Below are 20690 nucleotides of genomic sequence, written 5' to 3'. Positions count from 1 at the left end.
CTTTGAAACATAACAGAATTTGCTCTTCTGGATTCTGAACTTGCTTGGGACTAAAGATTCCTTTATTTCTTCCATATTCCCACTTTTGGGACAGAATGGATGTAACTATTATCCTATGCCTGGTTCTCCATTGTATTTTGGAAGCAGATCATTTGCTTTGTAGTTCCATAAGATCATAAGTAAAAGGGAATTTTGTCCTACATAATTGATTAAGATTATAAAATTTAAGACTTTTAGCTAATGATATTTAAATGGTATTTTGGACTTGAGATGATACTAACATTGATTGAGAATTCTGGAGATGGTAGGATATGTTATGTGTATGTATTTTGCACATGGGACAAACATGAATCTTTGGAGGCCAGAGGGCAGACTATAGTGGGATGAATGGTGACCCCAAAATATAATTCCCAGACCCTATGAATAGTACCTTACATTACAAAAGTGTTGTTTAAGAATCTTAAAAGAAAATGCTTATCCAGTATTATTTGGGAGGATCCTAAGACCAATGACAAGTGTTTTTATAAAAGAGAAGCAGAGGGAGATCAGACACACACAGAGGGATTGCACAGAAAAGAAAAGGCAATGTGACCATGGAGTGTCATAGCCACAAGCCAAGGAACACGTGTAGCCACCAGAAGCTAGAAAGGAAAGGAATGAACTCTCCCAGAGAGCCTTGGAGGGAATGAGTCCTGCCAGCATACTGATTTCAGACATCTGGCTTCTAGAACTCTGAAATAATTTCTGTTGTTTTAAACTACTCAATCTGTAGTAATTTGTTACAGGAAGCTCAACTTCCTTTGGAATTCCTCCATCTCCATCAATCCCATCCTCCCTTAAAGTAAATGTACATCTTACCTGGGATGAAAATAATGGCTCCAATAATAACGACTATGGTGAGCAGTAGTCCAGCAACAAACATGAGGATGGTTTTCTCATTCGTACGATTGGATGTGTATTTAAGTGCTTACAAAAAAAAAAAAGCAAACAACAAAAACAAAGAATTACAAGAACTCAATGGCTAGAAGTGAAACCATTTCTGTAACCTGTGAAGTGCAGAGACAAACTGATTAACTTAATATAACCTATTTAGTCTTTAAGAAACAACTCTTTCTATAATGTTGGTCTTCTATAAATCTTTTGTATAATAAATCAGTGGATATTGTCACAACAGTATAAATATGAACGCTGAATTTATAGCTTTTATCCCCCCACATATTAAAGAATTAAATTATATACATTAGACCTTTTTCAATATCAGCATTGTTAACATTTTGGGTGAGACAAATCTTAGCTCTGAGGGGCTATCCTGTGTGCTTTAAAATGTTTTGTAGTATCCCTGGAATGTATGTATGTGCTTCCTAGTCATGTTAATCAAAACAGTTTCCAGACACCTGAGGTGTAAAACCACCCCAGGTTGGTAACAATGATAATACTGTCGGGGGTACATAACTGGGTAACTGTCAAGAATGAGAAAAAGAGGGGTATGCTCCACATTATATAAAATTAGTAAGACATCATGAAATTGTAGAAATGCTTTGGGGAAAAAAAGGATAAGATAAATATTAGACAAATCACACCAAAGGCAAAGCATGCTTAAATTGATTCATGCAAAATAACTTAATAAAAATTAACTAAAGAGCTGAATAAGACTCATCACACATGCTATTGCTTCTGATACCAGCTCTTGTCTCAAGTATCTCATACCTTTCATGAAAGCATTATGAGCTGGATAACCCAAAAATACTCTTTCTTTTAATATTCACTGTCTTGGAGATTTTAGGTTAGTGTTAAAATTAAATTTTTATGAAGACAATTGTTAAAGGTAACTTGTAAGCAGACGAGTAGAAGAGATAAACAGAGTGTAATTAAGATTCTTTTGACTGTCATCCCCATTTGGGTATTCTACATGCCAGTAATCAATGACTCACTGTTCTGAGGAAGGGAAAAATCAACTTTAATGTTTTGCTGTTGTTGTTAAGTGATGTCAAGACGGTTCTGATTCACATCAACCTCTACTGGGTTTCCTAGGAGCAGCTGGCAGCTTTGAACCATTAAACTTGCAGTTAGTAGTCCAGTGCTTATCTACAGGACTTCTTTATTATGTTGTAGTTGTTAAATGCTGTTGAGTCAATTCTGACCCAAATTGACCCTGTGTAGGGCTTCTAAGGAGCAGCATGTGAACCACTGACCTTGTGGTTCAAACCGATTCTGCAGTCTAGCACATTAACCCACAGTGTCACAGTTAGTATTTAAATCATTCCTCTAAAAGGTGCTCTGAGTAATAGCAACCCTATATAGGGTTTTTGAGACTGTAAAACTTTATGGAAGCAGAAAGCCTCATCTTTCTCTCAAGTAGTGGCTGGTGGATTTGAACTACCAACTTTGCAGTTAGTAGTCCAGCACTTTTCAACCTCAGAAACACCAGGGATCCTTATGGAGAGAGGGAATACTAATAAATTTTCAATCTTGAAGATGACTCTGAAGTCCACATTAATCTGAAATGAGTTAAGAACTGCCAAGTTTTTATGTGATTTGTTCTCTCCATCAAGCCTTGGAATTTATGTGACTGCTATTCTGTCATATCCCTGCTTTTTTAGAAGGCATAGAAAGAGTTTTCAGTTTTCTTATTTCCTAGGTTCAGACACTAACTATGATAAAATTGAGTGTACAGGCCACAAAAAGCATAGGAACAGGTAGAAAATGGAATTTTATTTAGAATGTTTCCCATTTCAATCCCATGAATATTGTTATCTATATGGGTCTTAAAAGTTCTGCAAAAGATAATAATAAAATAGAATCTGTTTCAAATGTACCTCACAATCAATCGAACATTGACTAGGGATTCTTTAATGTTTAATTCAATGCGTAAGAAAGTTACTAAGATCAAGCAGTAAGAATTCACCTTGGAGTCCAGACAAATTTCATGCAAGAATGCCTGATTTTTGTCATTATTAACAAAAATAAAGTGTTTGAACGTCATATAAACTTCAATCTCTTCAAATTTAGAAGATTTATAGAGAAAAACAATGCCACCACCACCAATAAAAACAACACAAAATATTATTGCTGATAGTGTTCTACCATTAAATGTTCTTTTCTCTCTGAATGCAAGAACACTATATTTTTTAGTTACTGTTGAAAGATCCATTTCTAACATATATATCCGTGAGATCTTCTTAAGTAAACGAGAGATTATAGAATAGTTTTCTTAATGAGCCTTTAAAAAAAGTTTATTTTGTCCAACTTTCTTTTCTCACAATGGCCAGATTTTACCAGAACCCACAGCAAGTTGTTTAGTAGTTTGTTGTTTAGTTCAATTGTCAGTTTGGTCATCCAACTACAAGGCAAGGGATGAATCTGATATAGATGCCAAGGTGTTGTTGTTAAGTGCTGTCAAGTTGGTTCTGACTCACAGTGACTTTGTGTAGGGTTTCCAAGGAGTGACTGATGGGTTTGAACCACCAACCTTGTGGTTGTCAGTCTAGTGCTTCTCCAACAGCGCCACAAAATTCCCACGACATTTAACTGATATTCTTTTCTTATACTTCAACAGGTGGATCTTATCAATGAAATTTAACAAAATGTTAAATGTAACAAAGAAAATAAATCCAAGTAATTCCCAAAATGCTTAGCATTAAGATAATTTAATGTGCTCTTAACAGCAGGCTCTATCAGACTTCCTGCTATTATTTTCTATCTACTTGGCAAGATATTCTATTTATACAATTTTTAAAATTTGCATGCTTTTAAAGATTTCTCTCTGCTACAAGTACTGAAAATCAACATGCAAAATAAAACATATGAGGAATAATAATATTTATATTTTTAACAAAAATTCAAATCCTAAATGCTGTCTTACAGAGGAAAATCAATATAAAGGTAGGCAACATGACATTTTTGGCAACAAGTGAGGAATTATAGAATTTTTCCTTTTAGTTGAAAATTAAGTTTAATAAGTTACTTCTCAAAAGTAAATTAGGCGAGTTAATTCCTTCGTTCTCTAATTTACTGTGTGTCTGCGATGTACCAGACCCATTTATTAGTCCAAATCAAGGTACAAGTGGAAGGTCCCTTTATACAATACATAATGACTGAGCATTACAGTATATGACGATCATTATCGAGAAAAAGATTGTGAACAAAAAGACAAACATTACTTATTTGAGGTCCTTATATTCTAATGTGTAAGTATGTGTGCTGGGTGTGGAGGTGATGATGTGTTACTTCCAGATTCTCTTCTGCAGTTCAATAAAAGATGTAGGTCTACTCTAGCCCCCCAAAGCCCCTCTATATTTAATCTTTCACAGGAAAGAAAAGTAGCAACAGGTACCTCTACCCACCTGAAACAGCTAATACAATACATGTTGATGTTGTTTAGAGGTACTGAGTCAGTTCTGACACCTGGCAACACTGTATAGAGTTTCTGAGGAGTGCCTGGAGATTTTGAACCACTGACCTTGTAGTTAGCAGTCAGTACTTATCCTACAGCCCCAGATCTAAGACTTGCAAAGTTATGAACAGATACTGAATTAGGTTTTCTTGTCACTGATATAAACAGAATATAAGTTGTGATTGATGAAATATAATGAAATTATCAACTCAGTCTGATAAATCAACTATAATACCTTAGTTTTCCAATGATTACAAAGACAGAATCTGACAGATCCATATAGTCTGACACAGACTGTAGTTCTATGTTAAAGAAAAACAAAAATCTAAGAATTCAATGTCTGAAGGAAATAAAGGACATGCTCAACGACATGACATTTAGATGCTCCCTTACTAAGTGATTATTGTTGTTGTTGTGATGTGCCGTGGAGTTGGTTCCAACTCATAGAGACCCTACACAAGGTTTCCAAGGCTGTAAATCTTTACGGGAGCAGACATCCTCATCTTTCTCCCGCAGAACCGCTGGTAGTTTCGAACTGCTGACCTTGCGGATCGCAGCCTGATTCGTAACCACTACGCTACCAGAGCTCCTTTACTAAGTGATTAGTGATTAGCAAATCATAGACAATACGTATCCAATTAAGAACAAATCATAAAGGAAGGTATGTGTTTGGGTTTACTATTATAGTGCTATTTTCTGACAACTCCAGAAAAGTTATGATGGAGAATAAAACATATCTGATGACATTTAAAATTAAATTTTAGATATTTTTAAAATAATACAATTTAAGTAATTAATGATTTAAAAAATATTTAATGTACAATTTTTTAAAAATGAAGACTTTGTAAAATTAGTTCAGTAGGCATGTGAAGTGTGAGGAGTCCTGGTGTGGCACTGTATGTTAATGCAATGGACTGAAAGGTCGGTTTTAAGCACAAGGTCAGAGGTTCAAACTCACCAGTTGCTCCTCGGAAACCCTATACAAGGTTGCTATGAGTCAGAACTGACCCAATGGCACTTAACAACACCTGGAAAGTGTGGGACAGTGAATTATTTAATATGGCTATCTGTAGTCTGGCAATCCTGTAGTTTACTATGCTGAGAATAACAAACTGAAGAGGAATGGCATTGCATTCATTATCAAAAGAACATTTCAAGATCTATCATAAAGTATACTGTTCTCTGTGATAGGATAATGTCTGTACCCTTACAAGGAAGACCAGTTAAAACCACTATTATTTAAATTTATGTACCAACCACTAAAGCTAGTGATAATGAAATTGAATAATTCTACCAACTTAGTCAGTCTGAAATTGATCAAACATGCACTCAAGATGTAGTGATAATTACGTGTGATTGGAATGTGAAGGTTATAAACAGTTGGAAAATATGGCCTTGGTGATAAGACACAATGCTAGAGATTTTATGATAAAATTTTGCAACACCAATGACTTATTCATTACAAATACCTTTTTTAAACATAAAAGACAATTATACACATGGACCTCACCAGACGGAATACACAGAAATCAAACTGACTACATCTGTGGAAAGAGATGGTGTAAAAAGCTCCATATCATCAGCCAAAACAAGGCCAGACCACCAATTGCTCATACACAAGTTCAGGCTGAAGTTACAGAAAATTAAAACAAATCCACAAGAGCCAAAAGATAGCTTTGAACATATGCCACCTGAATTCAGAAATCATTTCAAGAAGAGATTTCATGCACTTGACACCAATAACTAAATACCAGAAGAACTGTGGGATGATCGATAACATCATTCAGGAAGAAAGCAAAACATAATGAAGAAGACAATAAAGAAGGAAAAGACCAAAATGATCCAACAAAGAGATGCTAAAACAAATAGAAGAAATGAGGAAGTAAAACAGCGGAACAGAATTTTTCAATGGGCAGCTTGAGAAGGCAAAGTCAATAATTATATTGAAATGTGCAAAGACCTGGAGTTAGAAAAACACAAGGGAACACACTCAGCATTTCTTAAGCTTAAAGAACTGAAGAAAGAACTCAAGCTTTAACTTGCAATATTAAAGGATTCTATGGACAAAATATTGAAAGATGCATAAAGCCTCAGAAGAAGATGGAAGGAATACAGAGCATCACTGTACCAAAACGAAATAGTCAATGTTCAACCATTTCAAGAGGTAGCATATGATCAAGAGCCAATGGTACTTTGGAAGAAGTCCAATGTCAACTGAAGACATTGGCAAAAAAAAAACACCCAAGGTTCCATAAACTGATGGAATGCAAGTTGAAATCTTTGAACAAACTATGCAGCCCTGGAAGTGCTCACTCATCTATGCCAAGAAATTTTAAAGACAACTACCTGGTCAACTGAATGGAAGAGATCCATATTTGTGCCCATTTCAAAGACAAGTGGCCCAATGGAAGACGGAAATCTCAAGCAATAGCATTAACATCATACTCAAGTTAAAATTTCCTAAGATACTTTTAAAATGTCTGCAAAAGTACTCTGCCAGAGAACTGCCAGAGGTTGAAGCTGGTTTCAGAGGAGAACATGGAATGAGAGATATCACTGCAGATATGAGATGGATCTTGGCTGAAAGCAGAGAATAACAGAAAGATATTTACCTGTGCCTTATTGACTATGCAAAGGTTTCTGACAATTATCATGACAAGCTGTGGACAATATTGTGGATAACAGAGATTCTGGAACAATTATTTGTGCTCATGAGGTTTCTGGATATAGACCATGGAGCAGTTGTTTAACAGAACAAGAGGACACTGAATGGTTTAAAATCAGGAAAGGTGTGTGCCAGGACTGTATTCTTTCATCATATTTATTCAATCTGTATCTGAGCAAATAGCCTGAGAAGCTGGATTACAAGAAGAAAAATGTGGCATCAGGATTGGAGGCTGATTCATTAACAACCTGCAATATGCAGCGATACAACTTTGCTTGACGGAAGTGAGCAGGACTTCAAATATTTACTGATGAAGATCAAAGACCATACATAGCCTTTGATGTGGGTTCCACCTCAATGTAAAGAAAACAATAATCCTCACCACTGGAACAACAAATAACTTCACAATAAATGGAGAAGAGATTGAAGTTGTCAATTACTCATTTTGCTTAGATCCACTATCAACATTCATGGAAACAGTAGTCAAGAAATTAAATGGTATGTTGCATTAGACATATTTGCTGCATAAGATCTCTTTAAAGTGTTCAAAAACAAAGAGGTCAGTTTGAGGACTAAAGGTGCACCTTCTCCAAGCCATGGTATTTTCAAAAGACTCATACGCATGTGAAAGTTTGACAATGAATAAGGAAAAGCATAGAAGAATTGATGCGTTTGAGCTATGGTTTTGGAGAATACTACAAGTAACATAGATTGCCAAAAGTGCAAATGAATCTGTGTTAGAAGAAGTAAAGCCACGATGGCGAGACTGTCTCTCATACTTCAACATGCTGTCAAGAGGGACCAGTCTCTGGAGAACAACATCATGCTTGGTAAAGTGGAGGGTCAGTGAAAGAAGACCCCAACAACTTGGGCTCTAATGGCACAATGGTAGAATCAGTGGTCTCTAATGATGATTTTGAGGATGGACAGTGTTTCATTTTGTTGTACATAAGGCCACTTTAGTTGGAATTAACCTGACAGCACCAAACAACAATCTATAGTCTTTGTAACTCCCACCTACCACCTTTTGCCTGATGGGTCTGGGTAAGAGATGGTGGATGGAAGATGCTGATGATTCAGTTGTGAGTTATTGTTAACGGGGTTAACTGTGACTGTAAAAACTTTGAACTTTAATATAGGAATTGGTCAATTTTGCCATCTTGTTGTGTTTAAAATGAGCCAGTAATGGAGTGTGTCCTTTGGTCTCTGGGATCCCTACACATTGAACCTCTTCAGTCCAGGTACAGAAACCTGTAACATCCGACAAGCAGCAGAGGAGTGGAAGAAAGGCAGCAGTAGCAGGACCCAGAGTCAGAGCACAAGACAGAGTGATGGGCTTCCCACAGCACAGAGTGAGTACAGCTGAGTGCGTTCAGGCATGAGACTCAATTTTGAAGTGGGGTGCCTCCAGGCACTTAATTAGGGGATCCAGAACCAAGGGCCTTTCGAATGAGGCTTATAACAAAGTAGAGTGCCCTTTGGGCATTTATCAACAATGCTAAAAGAGCTCTGTAACCTTGCCAGAGCAGGGCAGAGGTCAGACCAATGGGCCAAGAGCCAGAGAGAGGCCTACTATGTGCATGACAGATAACAGGATGTCCTGATCAAAGAACTGTATCCTATACATTTCTGACCCTGAATTTTAACCTGTTAACTTCCTTAAAAACTCTATAGTCATGACTATTGTCTGTGAGTTCTGTGTGGCCATTGCAATGAATTATTGAAGTAGAGAGTGCTATGGGAGGGACAGTTGGTGTCAGAATTGGTAAAGAAAGTTGGAGAGTAGAAGAATGTATGACCCCTGTTTCAAAGGATTCAGACTTGGGCTGAGTTTGATTCTCCTTCTTCCCAGTGAAGTCAGAGGAGGACAGATACTTGTTCCATGCTGTTTTTGTTTTGTTTTTTTAATGAGAGATAAAGTTTTATTAGAAGTAGACTGTGGACTTTGACCTCTCACTAGTTCCAAACCTTTTAATAAAGTTTTATTTTTTAAAAGCTTTTATTGTGACTTGAGGGATCGTTTACATGGGAGAACATCGGCTCTGCATTCAACCAATAGTATTTTGTTTCACTGCAGAGATTATAATCCCCTCCATGCACCATCAGTTAACAGTATTTGCCTCTATTTCCTCCTTGTATTTTTTTTATTTTGTTTTGTTTTGTTTTGTACACAAAAACACACAAGAATATATAATCGTTTAAACAACCAAAGGGCACATTTTGCAAGACAGCCTCCTGCCCACCAGCACACAACCTTTCTCTTTCTATGAGTCTAGAGTCCTCAGCTGCTTTATCTTTCCATGTCACACCACCTTTGCCTCAATCTCTGGTGTCACTGCTTCTCTGGTTAGGATCCCACACTCCATTCATGTTCTTTTCTCTTAATGGTCTTAGGATCCTCAGTTCTTGGAATGTAAGATTAACTACTCCCCCCTTTACAGTTGCGAAGATTGCAATTAGTCATGATAACAGTTACTCCCTATTGAATCAGGAGAATCCGATCCCCATGTCTTTTAATCAGCGCCATCTAGACTAGATGAAAACTATTCAGAGGGGATTCTACCTTCTCCCACTTGCTCTGAAACTAAACTCCCTCCTGAAAACTGGCAAGCCAGTCACTTTGTGCCTTTATAGCCCATCCTCCACCCTCTGCCCCCATGTTATGTAGCTAATGTCTAAGGTGCCTGTCCCTATCAACCCTGTGGATAGAGGGGATAAATTTAATCCTTGGTAGGAAGAGTCCTTCCCTCTCGGTTGCTATTGTGAGCTACTACATCCATAACCAACATCAAAGTCATCAAATTATAGCAATTTACACTTGCTTCCTGTATCAAACTTCTTTTATCTTCTCCTAGTAAAGAGGTTCAAGTTTACCAGCTGCTCCTTGGAAACCCTATACAGGGTCCCTATGGGTCAGAACCGACTCGATGGCGCTTCACAAACAACAACAAATGGAAACATATACATTTTTTTTTCTTATAGCAAGTAATATAATAAACACCATACACTATCTAATTTGCTTTGAAGAAATACTTAGTTACAATGAATACTTACTAGAAATCACATTCCCAGTCTGTAGGACTGAGGAGTTAAAAAAAAAAACAGCCTTCCTGCAGTCAGGACTTTGCTTATGAAATACTAAAGAGGAGTGTAAAACACTAACTTCCTTTCAATTTCAGACTTGTGATCTTGTGGATGAGGTATACGTAGGAAGTTGCGATGTATGGATTTGGAAAGCAGTCAGGGGAATAGCAACTAAATTGCTATAAACAAGTAAAATGTTGAGCTATAGTTTTGTTTGGTTCCTCCTACAATAAAACTATATTATTTAATAACTGAAAATGATACTTATGTGGACAGGACCATGAGAATACACTGGGAGTTCAAGACTGTTGAACAGAATACAATAGCATAAATAAATCTCTCTGTAGAATGACTCTTTGTAATAATAATTATAATAATTATTATTCCTGTATAGACTTCTCCTGGTATATTACACATATTTCCTAACTTCTTCAGAAAGATTGTTCTAATATTCAAAGAAATTCCCTGTTCCATTATTTCTCTTAAATATGTTTTTTGTGCATGGACTAATTGCTTTCAATATGTACCTAGCCCTCAAGATTAAACTCAAGTACTTAGCAGAAAGCTCAAGGTTGTTGTGATGGAGAACTTTTTTCTTTTGAATTTCCCAACAACAGCATCTACAGCAACAACTAACCAAATACCTCTGAGCAGTAACCAAAGTCCTAAGAGAATAATCTTGGGTCAGGACTAGAACATTTTCTAATGTTTGATGACATATATTATGCCTAGAAGACACCCATTTAAAAAAACAGACAGGCAACCCTTGCTTTGGGTGGTCCTAATGTACATGAATTTCAAATACCACAGTTTAGTTAAATATCAATCTTCCCAAAAAACATGAATCACATTTCAATTACCAAAAGATATTAACTGTAACTACACCAAGTGTAAACTTCACTGCTATTTCTTCAGCTCACAACTCACTATGTAAATAACAGATGTACATCCCGATCAATACAGCTATGTCACGTCTTTCAAACAAGCAGTTCACACACAGACAGCAAGATGGGTAGCTATGTAATCCAGAGACAAACCCATGTGGCAATTTACAATAAATATCAAATATGGGAACTGGGCAACTAAGCTGAAAAAACAACAAAACAAATAGTTATAATCATGCTGGAAGTGAAATTCAAATAGCACATAAATTAGAGTTACAGAAGAAATAGCTATCTACAGAAATGTTGACACAACTGTCACTCAAGAGGCTCTCGAAGAGTAGTCAGGGGAACTTAGTGAAGGCAATACATGAGAAAAGCAGTTGTGACAAGGAGAATGAAAACATCCCAGAGGTAGGGACTTTGGCAGAAAAAAAACTTCACATTAAAGGAACTCAGAGAAATTCCATGACATTGAAAATGCAAGAAACAAAATATTGGCAGCTGATTCAAACAGCTTTTACCAAGGCATAGAAAAGATACTTGTTCTATATCCTAAATTAGACAATAAGAAGAAAGGAATGTTTTTCAAACAATTCTTGATATGTTTTCTACAGAAAATAAAACAATAATATGCTTTAAATTATTGTGTACTAAATATTGTTGTTGTTGTTATGTGCCTTCAAGTCGGTTCTGATCCATAGCAACCCTATATAGGGTTACCAAGGAGCAGCTGGTGAAGTTGAAACCGCTGAACCTGGTAGTTCAAATGGCTTTGCAGTCTTGTGCATTAACCCACAGTGCCAAACCACTAAATATTAGTTGTACTTTGTAACTGAGTTCTATTTTTTTTTTTGGGGGGGGGGGAATTTTAATGGTCATGGAACATTGGTATTTTTTTCCCATTTATTATTAATATTACTTTGCATAATTTCAGCTTGCAAAGTCATTTTTACATTCCTACAATTTTGCACAAAGTGAGGAAACCCTGTATACAACAAAAGTTAGAAAGAAAGGAAGAACAGACAACTGTGTCTCCTACAATTTAGGGTGGCACTGTCGGGTAAGTCCTGGAGAGCTAGCTGCAAGGTTAACAGTTCAAACCCACCAAAATCCTATGTAGGGTTGCTATGAGTTGAAATAACTTGAGGGCGCACATCAATGACCAATAATGGAGTTGGACCTTTGTAGGGACTAGAGGGCAGTACTAGAAATCATTATCGACCAATGAAATGACAGAAAAATCTTGTCATTGATGTTGAAAGTGTGCGGAAAAAGAACTCTGAAAATAAGCCAAAAATGTAATTATCAGTGAAGTGGGAAACTGATTGGTATAGTTTTCAAAAATGCAATACTAATAGAGACTTCTGTCTTCCATAAGGCTCAGTGTTTGATTCTGGCAATATCTAAGCTGTCTGCCAAACACAGAGATTCAGAAGTTAAAGTTAAATGTGAAGGTAGCTAGTAAGAACATTTTCCTATAACATACCTCTGCTTTCAAAACATGGTCTTTGTTGTTAGGTGCCATTAAGTCAGTATCGACTCATAGTGACCCTATGCACAAGAGAACGAAACACTTCCCGGTCCTTTGCTAACCTCACAATTGTTGCCACACTTGAGATCACTGATGTTTCTACTTTACCAATCCATCTAACTGGGGTCTTCCTCTTTTTCTCTGACCCTACCAAACATATCTTTCTCCAGTTATGGGTTCCTCCTGACATGTATGTCCGAAGTATGAGAGATGAAGTCTGGCCATCCTGACCTCCAAGATACACTCTGGCTGTACTTCTTCCAACACAGATCTACTGGTTCTTTTGGCAGCCCATGGTACTTTCAGTATTCTCCTCCCCAACACCATATCTCAAATGCATCAATTCTTCTAAGGTCTTCCTGATGGTCTGTAGCCCACCAAGTCCTGGTGTGGCTTTAGGTCCTACTTCAGTAGGATCAATGGCATCATGAGTCATGACTCAAGCTATAGCTCTGGTATAAAGAAACTAACATCACACTCAATGGAGAAAAATCAGGAACAAGACAAGAACGACCACTTATATGACTGATATTCAACATTGTAGAGTCATGGCATGGTGCTCTGGGTTAATGCCTAGACTGCAAGGTCAATTTGAATTGCAAGGTCAGAGATTCAAGCTCACCAGCCGCTCCTCAGAAACCCTATACAGGGTCACTATGGGTTGGAAACGACGTCACGGCACTTAACGACAAAAATACTGGAAAGTGTTGTTGTTGTTGTTGTTAAGTGCCGTCGAGTCGGTCGACCCATAGCGACCCTGCACAGGGTTTTCCAAGGGTGTAAATCTTTACGGCAGTAGAAAGCCTCATCTTTCTCCCGCGGAGCGGCTGGTAGTTTCGAACCGATGACCTTAAGGTTCGCAGCCCGATTCGTAACCACTACGCTACCAGAGCTCCGGTGCAGTGAATTATTTAATATGGCTATCCATAATCTGACAACAACAACAATTCAACTTGTACTAAAAGTCCTAGTCAAGAAAAAAAAGAAGGAAGAAGAAGTAAAACTATCCCTTTTTACAGATGGCATGAATACGCACATACAAATGAAAGCTTTCACAAGAAAGCTATCAGAGCTAATAAGTGGATTCAGCAAAATGGCAGGATACAAGGTCAGTACACAAACATTAGTTGAGTTCCTATAGTCTAGCAATGAACATTCTGCAAAGCAAATTAAGGAAACAATTCCATGTTCAATAGCATCTATAAGAATCAAATACCTAGAAATAAGTTTAACTAGGAAGTTGAAAATTTTGAATACTGAAAACTATGGAGCATTGCCAAAAGATGTTTAAGAAAAACAAAGAGCATAAACACATGGAAGGACATTCCATGTTCATGGATTTTGGAAGACTTTAATTATGTCAAGTTGTCATATTACCCAAAGTAAGAGATGCAACACAATCCCCATTAAAATTCTAACTACCATTTTGGTAGATATGGAAAAGAGCATATAAATAATCCAAATTATGTTATTGGTGTTGTGAAGTGCTGTTGAGTCAGTTCTGACCCATAGCAACCCTGCATAGGGTTCCTGAGGAGCGACTGGTGAGCTTGAGCTGCTGACCTTACAGTTTAAAGCAACTTTACAGTCTGGCACATTAACCCACAGTGCCACACAAGGATGTTAAATGGCCTCAAATAAACAAATCTTGAAAAACATGAACAACGTAAGAGGACTTACTTTTCCTAATTTCAAAGCCTACAAAATCTACAGTAATCAAAACAGCTTAGACCTGGTATTATGATAGACATACAATAAAAATTAACTTCAAATGGATCAAAGACCTAATGTGAGAAATAACTCCATAAAATTTTTATGAGAAAACATAGGGGCAATGCTTCAGGTTCTATTTTTTAACAATGAATTCTTAGATATGACACCAAAAATACGCGCAGTGAAAGATTAAATATACTGGAATATATCAAAATTAAAAATGTATCGGCACTAAAAGACTTTATTAACAAAGTGGTGACACTTAAAGACTGGGAGAAAACTTTTGGAAAACATTTATCACAGAGATTTAATATCCAGAATATTTAATATTTGTTGTTGTTGTTGGTAAGTGCCATCAAGTTGGTTCCAACCCATAGCGACCCTGTAGAGGGTTTTGAAGGAGCAACTGGTGAGCTTGAACCACCAACCTTGCAATTCAAACCGACTTTGCAGTCTAGTGCATTAACCCACAGTATCACACCAGGATACTTAACAGCCTACAAAAACAAGAGATCCTGGTAAGGTGCTGTAGGATAAGCACTGGTCTGCTAATCAACAGGTCAGAAGTTCAAAACCACCAGCTGCTCCTTGGAAACCCTACACTATCAATTACTGAGTCAGAACCAACTGGACGGTAGTTAACAACAACCAAAATAAAAAACGGACAAAGAAATTGAATAGACACTCCATTACAGAGGATATACACATAACCAACAAGCATAAAAAAAAGCATTTGATATCATTAATCATTGAGAGGTGGTGGTGGTAGTGGTGATTGTGTGCCAACATGGAGTTGGTTCTGACTCACAGTGACCCCGTATAAGGTTTCCAAGGAGGAATTGGTGAGTGTGAACTGCCAACCTTGTGGTTCAAACCGACCTTGCAGCCCAGTGCTTATCCTACAGCGCCACACCAGAGAGATGTAAATTGAAATCACAATACAATACCACTTCACCACTACTAGAATGACTCTGATAAAACAAAACAACAAAGTGGAATATAACAGATATTGGTGAGGATGGGGAGAAACTCTCATCTAATGCTAGTGGGAATGCAAAACATAAAGTCGCTGTGGAAAATTGTTTGGTGGTTCCTAAAGAAAGTTCAACACAGCAATCACAATCTTAGGTATATACTCAAAGAATTGAAAGCAGGAATGTTCAAGCCCAATGTTCATTGCAGCATTGTTCCCAACAGCTCAAGGCTGGAAAAAATTTGTCCATCAAAAGATGAAGGAATAAACAAAACGTGGCATGTCTATATAACATACAATTACTCAGCCATAAAGAAGTCCTGATACATAATATGGAGGAATCTTGACAACATATTGAATGAAATAAACCAGTCACAAAAGGACAACTAAGGGATGACTGCTACACGAAATGAGCAAATATACAGAGACCAAAGTTTATTAGTAGGAAGAAGGGGTTAACGGAGAGTTTTTGCTCAAGGAGAGTCACTAGGTTTGTTACTGGTGTGTTGTAGACCACGCTGACCCGGTCAGGAGTTCGGGGCCACGTGGGCCCGAGTGTGCTGGACCGTACAGGCCGCAGGCTCTGAGGACCAGACTCTGACCACCTAGCAGACTTGGCAAACTGTCCCTCATCTGATTGTTTAGTTGTGCTTGTTAATAATTGCATACATGAGCCCTGGATGTCCACAGAGAAATGCAATATTCCCCTAAGTTTCTAAGGTCAAGATATTCCCCCTAGAACCAAGACAGTAAAACTTCCTCAGAGGATGAACAAGGACAGGTTTACTGCGATTAAGCAGGCAGGCTCTGGAAAGGAACTGCCCGGGGTATATTCACTTGGGGTGGAGTGGTAAATTCTGGGAATATGGGATTAAGGACAATGGGGGCAACTCCCTCGGACCACCCTGGGTTCAATCAGTTTGATCCAAGTGAAGGTTAAACCCAGTAAGGAAGAAAGGAATATTGGTTTAAGTAAGGTTTACTGGCTTAACTTATCTTAAAGATTGTCTCTGTGAATCACTAGGCATTGTCTTGTCTGAATAATATCATTTTTCTTCTGTAAAGATCTCTTCCCTAAAGAGAGGAAATAAAAGACTGATGGAGAGATAGTTCTGGATACAATCTGGGCAGAGATACATTCTGGGCAGCCATACTTTCTGGGCAGAAAGGCCATCAGCCTCGCAGTTTGTATCTGGGCTACCAGCCTGTCAGCTTCTATCCGCTCTGGTCTCCGAGTGTTTCTTTCTCTCTCTTTCGCCTTTTCAAATATCCCACCTAGAGTTATGGGGTGCTAGTTCTGTGTGTGATGTCAGTCTCTGAGCAGTCTGTCTGGCAGCTTGCTTCAAGCCTGTGTGTCTGTCTTCTTTGTATCTGTTTTCTCTGCCTTCTGTGTGTCTGTTTTTTTTTTTCTCTCTCTCTCTCTCGCCATCATCGCTGGACACCCCATCTTCGGGTACTCACCCCCTTGTCGAGGCCAGACCCCGGCACTGGTGGTTGAATAATTTGGAAATGTATGGGGTTATGTTCATACAGCATGATAAACACAATGTTATTAATGAACTGTTAAGTTGTTATTGTTGCTAAATGCATTTGAATCTGTTCCGACTTATTGTGACCCTGTATAGGGTTTCTGAGGAGACTGGTGAGTCTGAATTGACAACTTTTTGGTTTAAACCAACCTTGAGGTATAGTGCTTACCCTACAGTGCCACACCAGAACTGCACATGTAAAAATGTTGAATTGTCAAGTGTTTCGTTTGTTATATATACGTCTATATTTTTACCACAATACAACAAACAAATCTGTTTATACTCAAAGTAAGGGAATAATGTGTTGGCTTCTCTGAGAGGTATCATCTACAGAGTCAGAAAAACCACTGAAACAAACTCCCTGCAGTTAGGATAGATCATATATTGTAACCAGGAAAGTTAAGAGGAGCTAGAAGCCTGGAAACTGAAATTCATGGGTTTGAGCAACTATTAATACCTTAGGGACTAAAATACACTAGATTTTTAAAAAGCACTAGCTAAGCATCAAAAATACAGGTACTTTCCTATCTGGTAGAATTCTAGGCCATACACAAGAGGCATCTTATAAAGGGCACCAAAAGAAAAATAGATTTAGATCCATGTCTACCCTGAAGATATACCAGAAGGCAGAGAGCGTGCATATATATATGTTTCCTCCACTGAAATGTGAGTGCTACAAAGCCAGGGGCAATATGAGTTTCATTTCCAAGTCTCTAGAATTTAGACCAATGCCTAGCTATCTATCAGTAGGCACCTTGTAAATAGGTATTTGCTGAATAAATAAACAAATTAGGTTCACAGAAGGCTCAATCAATAACAATCTATCTACTCTGTTGTGTACATGGATACAAGTAGCAGGTCCACCCTTTACAGAAAGATGTTTCCCAAAAGCAATTCCAGATAGGGAGATAGCATGGTGGTGAGGAACACCTATTCAAATCCCTTTACTACTAAGAAAATAGTTGGGCGACTGTGAGCAAACTGTTTAACTTTGTTTTGCCTCATTTGTTTATCTATAAAACGGAAATGATAACAGTAATACCTACTCACAGAGTTCTTTGGAGAATTAAACACAATTTCAGGTGTAGAGTGCTTTACACAGTGCTAACCATAAGAACAAGAGCTTGATAAATGGCATAGCTACTATTATCCTCTGGGAGTCCTGGTATGGCGCTGTGGGTTAATGCGCTGGCCTGCAAAGTCAGTTTGAACCACAAGGTAGGCAGTTCAAGCTTACCAGTCACTCCTTGGAAACCCTATATAGCACCACTATGGGTTGGAACTGACTCCATGCTGCTCAACAACAATAGCAACAATATCAAGTATCCTCAACTACAGAGGTCCCTGGCTGATGCAAACAGTTTGCTCTCAGACTACTAACCAAAAAGCTGATTGTTCAAATTCACCCAGAGGCCTCATGGGAAAAAGGCTTGGTGATGTACTTCCACAGTTTAAAAACACAACAAACAAGAAAAACAAACCCAATGCCAACAAGTCAATACTGATTTACAATGAATCCATATAAGGTTTTCAAGACTAAATCTTTATGGGAACAGATAGCTTAATCTTTGGCCTGAGGTTTGAGTGCTCGGATTGAAGCACTGACTTTGTAGTTGGAAACCCAGTACATAACCCACAACACCATCAGGGCTCTATCCCATTAGATTACAGCCCAGAAAATGTAGAACTGACTTCATGGCAATGGGTTTGGTTTTGGTTTACCAAATGTGAGTCTAGGTTGGGCAAATTGAATATATAGGTATCCCCCTCTCCCTGCAATGAAGTGAATTACTTCATAGGATTCCTCTATCCAAAGTCTTTGTAAGTTTCACCAAACAACTGTTTCTTGATGAGTCTGGGTAATACAAGGAGAAAGAAGATGCTGAAAGAATTACATGATTCAGTTATGAGTGATTGCTAACAAGATTAATTAGATTATAAAAACTTAGTATTCTAATGAGGGAATGGGTCAACTTTGCCATTCCTGCTAGGTATAAAATCAGCCAGCTCAGAAGCTGGGGGTGGGGTGGGGAGGACTCTCACTACCATCAAAGAAGAGCCAGGAGTGGACTGTGTCATTTGGACCCAGAGACCCCTGCACACTAAACGTCCTTGACCCAGAAGACAGAGTTATGATGCCAGAGGAGAAGCAGCGAAGTGGAACCAAGCAGCAGCAGAACCAAGAGCCAAAGCATGAGGGAGGGTATTCTGGCCCACGGAATGAGTAAAACTGAGTGCCTTAAGGCAGGAGGCTCACTTATGGAGTGGGGTGCCTCTAGGCCTTAACTGGAGGAACAAGACTGACCTAGAGAGCTAGAGCTGAGTGCCTTTGGACTGAGAGCTATAGATGAGTGTAATATTCTTTGGGCATTAATCAGTAGTGCTAAAAGAGCTTTGTAACATTGCTGGAGCAGGGCAGAGGCCAAGAGGCTCTTGGGTGAGAGACCAAGGCCTGCCTGCTGGCACGGCTGGGAAGAGACTGTCCTGACTGGAAAATCTCTGCATCCTGAACATTTCTGGTCCTAAACTGCAACCTGTCAATTTCCCTAATAAACTCCATACCTGTGATTCTGGTGTCTGAGTTCTTTATGACCATTGCAATTATTTATCAAACCCAGCCAAGAAGGAGGGAGTTCTGTGAGAGAGATGGCTGGTGCCAGTTTTGCACTGCCCCATGCCACCAATACCATATGTACAATGGGTTTAAAAAAGTTAGTGGAAAAATAGAATAAAAAGATAATGGAGAGAGGACTCCCGGCACTTCCATGACCAAGCAGCTCAGGTAGGGCAGTCTCGGGGAAAAGGGGCAGAATCGCACATAGGAAACCTCTGTCTAGCAGACAGAGAGCCTTTGAACAAACATAAGATCTTATATTTCAACATTCTGAACTCGTTTTTTTAAAAGACCAAATTGCTGAGGAATTACAGGCATTTGGAGCTTTTGCCTGCCTGCACGTGGCTCCCACTTCCGCGTCCGTGCCTGCGACTGCCTCTGCCCCCTGCAGACCTTGGAATGCAGGGCTAGAGCAATCCCACTTAGAAGGCTGCATTTCCAGAGAAAAGGAAGCATAAACTAACAAAGCCGAACAAATAGAGAGGGATATCGGCACGGATATCAGGAAATTCGGGGTACCCATGGTACAGAGACTGAGAGAGGCATCTTTTATGTCATCAAATACAGACATTACCTCCCTGCAGCCATTACCCCCAGCCCTCTACTGCTCCAGCCTAGACCAGCCCTCTGCCAAGCCTCCGAGGCTCAGGAAGGCCCAAGGCACAGGCCCACCCACTGAGGCCAAGGCCCTCCCAAGGCCCAGACACTCCCACTGAGGCCAAGGCCTGCCCTGAGGCCCAACCCGCCCACAGGCCGGTCACAAAGCCCCAGGCCCAACCAAGGCCCAAATCGCCTAGCCAGGTTGCAGAGGACCAGGGCCCCTGAGGCCCAACCCACCGCATAGCCCGGATGACAAGGCCCAGTGCCCCTGAGACTCAACCCGCCCTCAGCCCAGTCCCCGAGGCACAGGTCCCCCGAGGCCCAATCCGCCCAACCCACCCGCTGAGGCCCAAGCTGCCCAATACCCAGCTGCTGATACCCAGGCCCCATGAGGCCCAAACCACCCGCCTGAGGCCCAACCCTCCTGCAGCCCAGTCGCTGACGCCCAGACCCCCAGAGGCCCAAACCGCCCGCCCTAGGCTCAACCCACCAGCCCGAGGCCCAAACGGCCCACCGCTGAGGCCCAAAAAAGTTACTCTGAGTTAAGCAATAAGGAGAGTGAAAAGGGAAGACCACATCCTGATCACATCTTCCTGGAGGTAATCAGAAAACATAAAAAATTACCAAAACACATGATTAATTAATTATTAGGGCCACAGATAAACATTAAACATGTCCAAGAAGCAAAAGCAGATGACCATATC

The 20690-nt window shown here is 39.2% G+C and overlaps 1 protein-coding gene across 1 annotated transcript in view; it reads right to left on the bottom strand.

Annotated features, from left to right (window-relative positions):
• The window catches only part of CD47 (CD47 molecule), an 89997-nt gene that overhangs the window by 21053 nt on the left and 48254 nt on the right, over positions 1-20690 (bottom strand). The window contains exon 6 of the mRNA XM_006873321.1: positions 859-966. Within this exon, the coding sequence (XP_006873383.1) occupies positions 859-966 (108 nt within the window). The remainder of the gene's footprint in view (positions 1-858; positions 967-20690) is intronic.

Source organism: Chrysochloris asiatica, unplaced genomic scaffold (genome assembly GCF_000296735.1).
Source record: "Chrysochloris asiatica unplaced genomic scaffold, ChrAsi1.0 scaffold00236, whole genome shotgun sequence".
NCBI classification, from domain to species: Eukaryota; Metazoa; Chordata; class Mammalia; order Afrosoricida; family Chrysochloridae; genus Chrysochloris; species Chrysochloris asiatica.
This window is presented reverse-complemented; position numbering and strand designations above follow the sequence as displayed.